This window comes from Sturnira hondurensis, unplaced genomic scaffold (assembly GCF_014824575.4).
Source record: "Sturnira hondurensis isolate 20B ecotype Veracruz unplaced genomic scaffold, ASM1482457v3 Scaffold0018097, whole genome shotgun sequence".
Taxonomy (NCBI): domain Eukaryota; kingdom Metazoa; phylum Chordata; class Mammalia; order Chiroptera; family Phyllostomidae; genus Sturnira; species Sturnira hondurensis.
In genome coordinates, this window is record NW_028090728.1 from 3,608,555 (window position 1) to 3,620,081 (window position 11,527).

Consider the following 11,527-nt stretch of genomic DNA (forward strand, 5'->3'; position numbering starts at 1 on the left):
GTCCCCTTGGGTGGGTTGGAGAAAAACAGGAAGCCAGGTGTGTTTGAACCGAGGTTGCCAAGTCTCTGGGACACAGGTTGTAATGCAGACCAGAGCCTGGGTGAAAGAGGGGCTGAATGTGAGAGAATGAGACACATGGACATGGATGGGGCTCTTGCTGCTCTGTTGTTACTGATGCAACCAGAAATAATACCAGTTCTATGTCTCTGTCCTGTATGCCAGATTGTGAGGGCGCTGGAGCACCTGCATAGCAAGCTGTCCGTGATTCACAGAGGTCAGTGCCTGCCTGGCCCACAGGGGAGGTCCCCAGGCAGCCTGCATGCATGGTCTTACCCAGTCCCATGGGGTGGGTGCACCTCTCCTCCTTTTCCAAATGAGCTGGCTGAGGCTCGAGGAAGTGATGGGAAGGGATGAGCCTGCTGGGGTCAGGTGCTGAGCCTGCTTCTCAGTCTAGGCCACTCTCCAACTCTCTAAGCCATTTTCCTTGGTTCCCGCCCCAGAACCAGTCCCACTCCCCAGCCACCTTCTCATAGGTTTGCTGCTACTCAGACCAAGGACTAGATGGACCTTTTCTCTGGGAGCGTGACTGGTTTTGTTTGGATGTATTCTTTGCAAATTGTGAAACACACAGATCTGTAGTTACTGGTCAATGAACCTGTTCAGAGTTTACACTCATGTAACCCCCACCCCTGGCAAGATACAGTATGTTTTCACCCTTCACCCTACCCTAGAAAGTTCTCTTGGCCCTTCTTGGATGGCCACTGTGCTCCATGTCCCCCCCATGCTTCTCCTCTGGTTTTTCCATAGTAGGTTCTTTTCTTTTTTTCTGTGAGAAAGGTTCTTTTTCTTTTTTTTTTTCCATGTGAATGGACTCACACACATGTGCCTTCTGCCCAGCCTCTTTCACTGGGCTTAATGTTTCTGAGATCCACCAGGTTGTGTATGTTGCACTTCCTTCCTTTTTATTATTTTGAGTAGTCCTCTTAACCCGATGCACTGCTTTTTACAAAGTTAATTAGACTAAGCCCCTTTGGCCTCTGAGTGGCTGTCCCAACCCCCACCCACAGCTCACCACTGTTGGCAGTTCAGCGTGAAACCTGCCAGATCTTTTTCTGTGCATTTCTATGTTATGGACATACCCATAGAAAGCATGTGGAATGTGTGTGTGTGTGTGTGTTTGCTGGAAGATTCCCTGCCGTGCAGCCTGCTCAGTATTGCTCTTGAGTCATGAGCCAGGCCCCAGGTTCTCATGCAGACCTGCCTCCTGTGCTTTTGGCTGTTGCCCTGTGCTTCCAGGCTGAATTTGCTCACCCTTTGGCCTGGGCACTTGGGTCATTTCTGGGTCTCAGCCTGTCAGTGAAGAACCCCATAGCCCAGCCTGGGAAGACCCCAGAGCTAGAGGTTGTGGGTCAAGAAGTGTGGGTCAAGTCCCCACCATGAGGCTGCCTTTGCCAGGATGTGCCTGCTTCTCTGGACTTCGTGTCCACTGTGCTGGTGACCAGCACAAAGATGCTGTCCTGTGTACAGCAGCAGAGGCCCGACTGCCTTCCCCGCTTGTGTGGCCTGGCCAGTGGCTGCAGCACATCTTCATTGCATTATCACCAAGCCTGTTGTGAACTTGGGCTTCGGTGGCACCTCTTGCAGTCTCAGTGGCTTCTCCACTTTCTGTGCCCTGGCAGCATCTGCCCCTGGGGTGGTTGGAGCATGGGAGAAGCCTGCTGCTGTCCAGCCAGGGCTCCTGGAACTGAAAAGGCCTATTCTGTCCCTGTCAGATGTAAAGCCATCTAATGTCCTCATCAACAAGGAGGGGCACGTGAAGATGTGTGACTTTGGGATCAGTGGCTACCTAGTGGATTCTGTGGCCAAGACGCTGGATGCCGGCTGCAAGCCCTACATGGCTGTGAGTAGTCCCCTGCTGTCCTTTGTCTGGGGCCATGGCTGCAGGTCAGAAGGGATGTGCCTGGGAGATCACCGTCAGGTCGTGTCCTCTGTCCATCAGGGATAGGGCCTCCCACAGACACCACCTTTCCTGTCCCAGAGGTGTCCCCTGAGGTCCAGCCTGCCCCCTTACCATTGCTATTAACTGTACCCTGAAGTGCCTATTTGGATAACCCGTGTTATGGACACCCATGTAGAGGCAGCACATGGGGTCTATGTAGGTCCCCTCCAGCCCCGACCGGTGTCCCTGAAGGTGCTCTTCCCAACCCTTAGTCGGGAGTCCTTCAAGGCAAGTTTTGGGCCTTTGTCGTGAGACACTGGCCCTCACTGGCCTCAGTTTTACCATATGTCCCACGATGAGGTGGGGTAGGATGAGCTTGGGTGCTTGGGTCACCCCTGTTCTGGTCCCTTCCTGTGAGTAGGTGTTTATGTCTCTCTGGTCCCTCTTACAGCCAGAGAGAATCAACCCAGAACTGAACCAGAAGGGCTACAACGTTAAGTCCGACGTCTGGAGCCTCGGCATCACCATGGTACCTCGGGGCAAGGGCCAGCCCTGGATGGTTGGGTGGGGCCAGGCAGGGGCCATGCCCAGTCTGTGAGCTTTTGGAGGGCAGAGCAAATAGTTCAGAACCTGGAAAAAAGTGTTAGCTTCACAATCTGAGAAGAAAATATGCCATCCAAAGTTATGGTATATTGAAGGTAATGTCTACAGGTGGCATGAAGCCATTCCTGGGTGGTGAGGGCACCCTTCCCAAGAGTTCTGGACACCTTGTACCCACTTGTCTGTTGGGCTTTTTCCATAGCTCTTTATGTTTGTCGAGAAGTCACAGCCAATCCCACATTAAGTGAACTCCTAGTACACAAATAATTTTAAAAACAAAATGATAAAAATCTTAATTTTTTTTTCACAGCAAGAAGTATGCCTACGCGGTCTGGTGCATCTCTGTGTGTGTGGTGGGATGGGCCTGGGTGGGGTGGGGCAGGTGCCCAGCCCCTGGCTGAACCGGAGCGGCTGCATTTCACGTCCGGGGTAGGGCTGGGCCCATGTTACTCTTCTTTTTCAAGCACTGGCCAGCAGAGTGCTGGCTCCTACTCAAGTGTATGTTGAGGTGTAATTAGCTCTTTTTAGGGAGCCTGCTTTGGCATGGTGTAGAGCATGGGCTGGAGGGACAGGAAAAAGACTAGGATGCTGTCAGGGGGCACACATGTGTGCATGAGGCCTATGAACTCAGGAGAATGTTGCTGTCGTGATGGCCCCAGCGTGCAGTAGTCAGTCCAGTGGACTTACTGGCCTGAGTGGTTGTTGCCTCCCACACTCTGTTCCAATCATTGAAACTAATGGTATGGATTTGTTAGCATTTTTCAAGGGGGTGTCAACATCCTCCCTGCCTCAGTCCCTCTGGCTTTCCTGTGTTGGAGACAGAGTGCAATTAATAATCAAAATCAATCAGTAAAATATATGGAGCAAGGGGGTATGGAGTAGAGTTAAGTGGGGTGGGGAGTGACTGGGTGATGTGAGCTGAGCTTCTGGTGAAAGGGAGGAGAGGGGCCTGCAGGGGGCCTGGGATAGAGGTCCGAGGCGGGGCATGCCTCCTGGGAGCCAGGGGCCCGGTCCGAGGGAGAGTTAGCGAATGTCAGGGTGAGAGTTCAGGGTCAGCGGAGATGTTTTAGGTTTTACTGAGGCTGCAGTTATTGTCACAATCCTTGTCATCACCATATGACTGTAACTTTATAAGCTGTGTTCGTTTACAATGTCTGAGAAAGAATGAAAGTCAAAATCATTTTGTCAGAGACAAAAATGGAGGAACTGGTGATACTTTCAATTATTCTTAATGCTACAGTTAAAATTTTTTCTTTTTGAAGTGGAGAGGAATATTTACAGTGTAAAGGCGGGTACTGTTCCTGCCGGTGAAAGTTTTCCAACTCCCCACTTAAAAAAATAAGACCAATTTCTTTCTGTATTTACAGGCTAAACACAGTGGTTAGATGTTAGAGAGCCCACTCATGACCCCTTCATACATATACTCGCCCCAGCTCTCTTCCCTCGTTGTCTCTCCTTCCCTGCCATCTGTCCATCCAGCATCACTATTGGGGATCAGCCACATTCTAGTGACCTGATGTCTCTGGGGAAGTTAGAAATATGTGTGCTAGGTATGTAGTTCAGTTATCAAATGCTGTGTAACAAACCACTTCAGAACCCGGTGGCTCAAACCAATAATGGTTTATTTCTTTTTTTTAAATGTGTTTGATTTCTTTTTTAGGGAGAGAGAGAAAGAGAGAAACACTGATACGAGAGAAAAACGTTGGTTGATTGCCTCCCATACACACCCTGACTGGGTATTGAACCTATAACTTAGGTACATGCCCTGACCAGGAATCAGACCTGTGACCTTTTGGTCTGTGGAATGATGCTCCAACCAACTGAGCCACCTGGCCAGCACAGTTTGTTATTTCATATGTGTCTGCACTCTGGGTTGGACTCAGCTGGGTGAGTCTTCCACTCCATATGGCTCTAGCTAGAGTTAGGGCTGGGCTGGGCTTGAAGGTTCAAGAAGGCTTTACAAACATGGGGCTTGCACCAGATTCCTTAGTGCAGGCTTGTTTGCTGGGTGTCCGCATAGCATGGAGATGAGCTGTGGTGGTGACTGGCTTCTATGAGGGAAGTGCTGTTAAGTGCTTAGGCCCGGGGTTGGCAGTGTCACTCTACCTCATTGTGTGGGTCAAAGCATGTCACAAGCCAGTGCAGTTAACTGACCCTTTCTTTGGAACAGGGCACTAGCAAGCATGCACGGGGAGGAGAAGCTGTGGCGGCCACTGGGAGTGCAGGTGCAATAGTTACAAAGTTGTAGAAACACAATATAGAAATGGAGAGGAAAAAAATAGGAAAAAAAATCTCCATTGTTCTACTCTCCATACACAGCTCCCCCCTAGTGTCAACTGCCAACACTGTGTTTTCCTTTCAGACATTTGCCTCTTTGTAAATAAAAAAAATATATATATATATATTACAATATATATATATACATATATATGTATATATACATATATATATACACATATACATATATATACAATATATATATGTATATATACATATATATATTGCTTTTTCACTTAGCCTCATGTAATATTTCTCTGGATTGTTTTAAATCCCTGTAGGCATCTTTTCCAAAGCATTCACAACCATCTGCCACTGTACCCAGCCAGCTTTCTGATTCAGGAAATTTCCCTTGTTTGTTTTTTCTTTCAACTTGCAATCCCTGGCTGTCCTGGGGAAGGGACTGACAAAGCACTGCACATCAGGCTCGCCCTTCCGGGTAGCCTCTCTCCTGTCCTTGCTGAGCCCACCCTGGCTAGCTCTCTGTGGGCACTGGACCCTTGCTGCCGAACATTTGTCAGAATACACACTGGAAGGCTCTTGGCCATAATCAGTGTTGACCAAGTGCTGATCATGTGAATACTCACTTGGTGTCACAGGGCATGCCTTACAGTTGCCTGGGGAACTCAGCCACCCTGTGACAGACTGGTCCTTGGTGCTGGACGTTTAGGCTGCTTCTTTATATTCAGTATTACAGAGAACACCATCCCACATGTCTCTGTGCCCCGATGCAATTTTTGTTGTTTTCCAATTTTTAAGTTCTTTAGAAAAAATGACCAGGAAAGAGATGACCAGGTGAAGGTCTTGGACATGTTCCCTTTGATCTAATTATAAACTCTGACAGGCCTCTGGACCCTCCTGGGGCAGCCCAGGGTCCTCACTTCTGCCTGTTGGAATCAGTGAACGCTCTAGGAAAGCACAGGCTGAGTTTATCCTGGTGAAATACACACACACGGAATTACACCCACACCCATTTGTGTGAGCATATCCTCCATCTGTGGGGTGTGTTTATGTCTTGCCTGGAAAGGGAAGCCTTTAGCCTTATGGAAAGGCTCTTGCATAGCACAATAATTAGTGATCTGTTTGGGTGCCAGTTGCCAACATGAAGCATTGATTTGAGTTGAGGTCTCTTCTGTTCGTTGTGGTCATTATGCCCTGTCATCAAGAAGTCTCTGCTATTTTAATCAGGGCCCTGGGTTGACCTGATTTTTTTTTTTTTTTTTAATTTCGGCAGTCACAATCAGAACTCAGAGTTTGTCATAAGCTAGTCAGGTTTTCCCAAAAATAACTTTTCTGCCAACTTCAGGTGAGGCATGGGCTAGGTGCCTGGCACATGTGCAGAGCCTGGGTGGCCCTGAGGTCTCATGCAGGGAGGTTCAGGTCCAGGTCCAGCAGGATTGACAAGGCCATGCTGGCTACATGTCCAGGGGGTCAGGGAGAAACTGTGATAGGGACAGAGGGGGGAAGGCTTCCTAGAGGAGAAGACATTGGAAATGGGCCTTCCAGGGCATCAGTAGGAGGGTGGTGGGGAGCTGTGGAGGAGGAGGTGCTGTGCACTTCATTACCTGAAGGGGCCTGGAGCAGGTTGTTGCAGAGTGAAGGAGCCAATTGGATGTGGGCCTCATGTCTGACACTTGGATTGCCTCTTCTGTAATAACAACAGCGGCCCAAGCCAAAGGCAGTAGAGGCTGAGACATGGTAGGGAGGGGCGTGGCCTCTGGTGGACAGTGGAGCTGTTGCCTGGCCAAGTTCCTTTGCCAGCTACTTCCTTGTAGAAAGGCGACCCAGGGCTGCCAGCTCCTCTGATTTTTCCAGATTCATTGGAATCTGGATTTTTATGTAAAATCTGAATTCAGATTGTTTAAGGACCCAATGATGGTCAGCTAGTCACAGCTCAGAACAGGATCTGCTCCATGAGCTATAATTTCTGCTAACTTGGTCAGAGCAGCCAATCACTGTGCCCTCCTGGTGTTCACCTTTGCCCTGATGTCATGTGTCTGCTCTTGACCTGCCTCTCAGTCCAGTTCCAAGCTCTGGGCCAGGACAGGGCAGGTTCTAAAAATGCCCTGCTTCTGGGTGGAGAGTGTGGGTACGTCTGACTAGTACTACTGCCCTCGTTGCAGATCGAGATGGCTATCCTACGGTTTCCTTATGGGTCCTGGGGGACCCCATTCCAGCAGCTGAAGCAGGTGGTGGAGGAGCCATCCCCCCAGCTCCCAGCTGACCGGTTCTCTCCTGAGTTTGTGGACTTCACCGCACAATGGTGAGTCTCCAGCCCTGCCCTGGCCAGACCACAGCTCCTCCCTGGGCCCTGTTTTCTTCTCTTTTAGCAAATAACCCCCCAGAGAATGTAGCGTCACAATGTGCAACATGGAAAGAGCACAGGAAAAGCTGACAGGCTGTGACTTTTGGGGAGGTTTTAATNAGCAGCTGAAGCAGGTGGTGGAGGAGCCATCCCCCCAGCTCCCAGCTGACCGGTTCTCTCCTGAGTTTGTGGACTTCACCGCACAATGGTGAGTCTCCAGCCCTGCCCTGGCCAGACCGCAGCTCCTCCCTGGGCCCTGTTTTCTTCTCTTTTAGCAAATAACCCCCCAGAGAATGTAGCGTCACAATGTGCAACGTGGAAAGAGCACAGGAAAAGCTGACAGGCTGTGACTTTTGGGGAGGTTTTAATACAGTTCTTCTGAAAGTGGACAGGCCCAAGGGGACCGAAAAGGAAAACAAAAAGCTTTTAGAGGTTTGAATAACATAAAGAAATGAACTTTTATTGATGTTTGGAACTTTGTACCAAATTAAAGAATGCCTGTGGGAACCTTATAAAAGTTGTGTTTGAAGTTACAAAGGAAGTAAGAGACAGGAAAAAGGCAATGTCAAACAAGCCATGTTCTTTGCCCATAATTAAATAAAATAAGCCCATAACGAAAGAGGAAATAGACACATGGAAATTCAAAGTAAATTTTTCTGACTCACTCTTGATTATGAAAGAGATGCCAAAAACAAAATTCTAAGCTATTCAGATGTGAAAGACAGTGAGAAGAGAACACATTAACCTCCGTGTTCTGTGTGTAAAGAGACACTCAGAGGAAAACTTATAGCCTTTATTTCTTTTATTAGAAAATAGAAAAGACTGGAAAAAAATGAGCCTTGCAAATAGTCATCGGTCACCCTGAACATTCATCAGTCACCCTGACTCCCCTAAGTTAGGGTCCCCCTCCCCCCCCCCACCCATGCCCTGGGATGAGGAATTGCCCCTCCTGGTTACAGACACCAAGGATACGATTGTTAATGGTGGCATTTCAGTATCATTTCAATCTTAGAGTCATTGGAAGTTCCATAGATTGCTATGGAGACAAGAAAGCTAACACCCCAAGAGGCAAAGAACATGGTCTAAGCCTTTCTAGTTTGCACCCACAGATCCCACTCCACCCTTGGGTGCTCTCCAGAACAGTCCTGCCCCTTCCCTGAGCCCCCAGAGTGCATGTGTGCCCTCCCTGCCAGTCAGGGGCAGGCCCAACTGGCACAGGGGCTGGACTTGCCTCCTCAATGCCAGCCGGGCTCCAGCATGCCCTGTTCTCTCCTAGCCTGAGGAAGAACCCTGCCGAACGCATGAGCTACCTGGAGTTGATGGTAAGTGGGCGGGGGTAGCACCGGGCTGGCTCCCTGGGCAGAGGGCTGCATCCACAGGCACAGAGGTAGGCAGCCTCCCTGGTTTGCCCCTGCATGAATTCATTCAGGTAGCCATTTACTGCCTGGCTCCCTCTCTCCGCTATGCTAGGCCCTGTGGAGGGGAATATGGGCAGTGCTGTGACAGAGGGTGCAGAGGGATGGGGATGGGGCAGGCGGGTGGACTCTTTTATCTGAAGGCACCAGGGGAGGCTTCATAGAGGAAGAGACATTTGAACTGGGCCTGGAAGGATGACTAAAGATTTACCCACAGATAGAGAGGGCCATCCAAGCTGAATGCCCATCATGGGCAGAGGCCTGGCATGTGTGGGGAAAAATGTGTTCCGTGTGGTTGGAGGGTGATGACAGGAGGGCAGGGGAGCGAGCCATCAGTGCCGTCTCTGAGAGGGAGGGCTTCCCAAGGGTGGAGGTCCTGGGAGGATGAGCAGGAGTTTGCTGGGCAAAAGGAGCACACAGGGGCCTGGGCTGGTTTGGGGAGGTGCCGGGCACCTCTGCCTCATGCCTTGTCCTGTCCCCCATTAGGAGCATCCTTTCTTCACCTTGCACAAAACCAAGAAGACAGACATCGCTGCTTTTGTGAAGGAGATCCTAGGAGAGGACTCATAGGGGGCAAGGCCCTCCAGCAGCCCAACGCCCCCTTTTCTGGGGCAGTGCTTGCCCACGCCCATAAGCTGTTGCCACCCTGGCCTTGGGCATTCTGGGAGGTGTCATGGGGGCTGGTCCCAAGTCCCAGTGAACCAGACTGTCAGGGCTTCCTGCTGGGCCCAGACAGGCCCCCACCAGTGCTTCTGTCTCATACCAGTGCCTTAGTGCCTCCAAGGACCCAGTCTTCAGCCCGAGACCCTGAACTTGGAGGGGCCTGGATGCCCCTACCAGATGTTGCTGCCTCTTGCAGAAAAGGCAGCTGGTACCTGTTCACAGGCCACACTGCCTTGGCCCAGCCGTGGATGCTACTCAAGTTGTATGTTTTTTTAATCTCTTGACTGAATGGACTTTGTACACTTTGACCCAGGTGCCACATTTCTGTCTCAGCATTGGTAGTGGGGATGTAGGGATGGGGATGCGGGGATGAGCCACAATGAATCCTCCTGAGCCCCACGTGAGGGAGATGCCAGAGCAGTCTGAGGCATCGCCTGGCATTGGCCAGAGGGTCTCTAAGGGTCACCAGCTAGTCCGGCCTTTGCCTGTCCCCTCTAGGGGTGTCGTTTCACTTTCTATTTTTATTTTTTAATTTATCCTTTTTGGGTTTCTTTTTGCTTTCTTTTTGCTATGTGGGCTTGGCTGTTTTGTTTTTGTTTTTGTTTTTGTTTTTGCATGGTTTGGAGCCAGATAAGTTTTCTGCCACCTCCTAGGGGACCAGCAGGCCAAGACCCACCCTCTCTGCTCATCCAGGGCCTAGGAGCATGGGTTTAAGCTCTCTGCCCTGAGAGATGCTCTCCTTGGGGACTGGCTTGACAGGTTATGGATTTGCTTTTAGTGTTTTCACACACACACACACACACACACATTTCTTTCTTTCTTTCTCTCTTTCTTTCCCTCTCTCTCTCTCCTCTCTCCTCTCTCTTGAAGAAAGGATTACCTGCCTTGGGTCCTATCCTTGATGAATTGGAACACTTATCCAATTGTTGTTTTAATAAAAAAATTAAAAAATGGGCCAGAAGGTTGTGTGAGACTGTCACAGAGGTAAGCCCATTTCTTGGTGAAGGTCTGTGGTCCATAGAAGGAACCTTGCCCTGGGAGAGGGCCAGACATTGTGACCTGAGGACCCTGCACTGTCAGACATGAGGGCACCGAGGTTCCCAGAAGGCTGTGATGAGGCACCAGGCACTGTGCTGGGTGCCAGGCAGAGCAGCAGACACAAGCCCAGCCACTAGCAGGGCTGCCTGTCCCACTGTCATTGAAAAGTGCTTTGCCCCATGCACAGAGTGATTTGCAGGTGCTGGCCCCAGGCCTTGACATTGTCATTTCATGAGGGTGCTATATAATTGTCTCGGGTTATACTATGTGGTTATAACCAGTTTATAGATGAGAAAACAGTCCCAGAGACCAGAAGTAACTTGCCCAAAGACACACAGCTTGTAAGATGGAAAGGTAGCTTTGGAGACAAGCCCCTGGGGAGGGCTTTCAGGGGGAGGGGGGCAGCTCAAGGAAGGCCTCTGCCAGGGTCTAGTCTGGCTCTGTGATCCTTAAGGCCTGCCCGAGGCCAGAAACCATCTTCCACTGGTCTCCAGCAGAGGGGAGTTTACTTGCTCACCTAGGCAGAACTGTATGTGGCTGCAGGCACAGTTGGATTCAGGAGTGTAGTTAATATCCTATAGAACTTGTGTCCACCTTAGATCTGTTTTCTGTCAGTTCCATACTCCCCTCAGGGGGACATGGCAGGACCCAAGGGCTCCTACCAGCTTAGCCAAGGGGCCTAGAACTCCAGCTGAAGTCCCAGGGTTGGTTTATTGCATGGGAAGGGGTCACATGCTCTTTCCCAAGCCAGTCACAAGTCAGCAGGATCAAACTGGTGAGTCAGTTGACCCCACATCTCAGAACAGAGCAGGGCCTTCCTAGTCCTACAAGGAAAATGGGGGCATCTTCTCAGGGCTCATCTCTCTAGCTCAGTCTTCCACTCCCCGCTTCCTTAGCTCAGGCTGACCCTAAATAGCCTTCAGTTTGGTACAGGCCTCCACCTATTAACCCTTACCTGGCACAGCATTCAACAGTTTCAAGGCACTTTTGTGCCCCGCGCCCCGCCCCCCCCGCCCCCCCGCCCCACCTCCCGCCTTTCCATGATGAAGGCTTGTGCTCACCTTGGGGCATTTGCACCGACTGTGCCCCCCGCCTGGAAACCCCTCCCCCAGCAATGTGGATCTTCCAAGTCACAGTCTAAGGGCAGCCACCCGCCCTGGTCCTGCCAGTCTAGCTAATTTTTATTTGCTTCATCTGGGCAGATTTGACCTGCCACTGTTGTATCCCGAGTGCCAGCATTTAGCCAGGGCTCAGCCAACCTTTGTTGAATGAAAAAACGGATGAATGAAC

General features: G+C 50.5%; 1 protein-coding gene across 2 annotated transcripts in view; it reads left to right on the top strand.

Annotated features, from left to right (window-relative positions):
- MAP2K3 (mitogen-activated protein kinase kinase 3) overlaps positions 1-10,154 on the top strand; it is a 30,828-nt gene extending 20,674 nt beyond the window's left edge. Inside the window, exons 7-13 of one of the 2 annotated variants that reach the window (XM_037068801.1) lie at positions 223-274; positions 1,773-1,900; positions 2,391-2,468; positions 6,940-7,005; positions 7,256-7,329; positions 8,398-8,443; positions 9,023-10,154. In XM_037068801.1, the coding sequence (XP_036924696.1) occupies positions 223-274; positions 1,773-1,900; positions 2,391-2,468; positions 6,940-7,005; positions 7,256-7,329; positions 8,398-8,443; positions 9,023-9,106 (528 nt within the window). In that variant the 3' untranslated portion in view covers positions 9,107-10,154. Of the gene's footprint in view, positions 1-222; positions 275-1,772; positions 1,901-2,390; positions 2,469-6,939; positions 7,080-7,255; positions 7,330-8,397; positions 8,444-9,022 lie in introns of both variants that reach the window. The other variant, XM_037068802.1, reaches the window with a different exon arrangement.
- Positions 10,155-11,527: the final 1,373 nt, after the last annotated feature.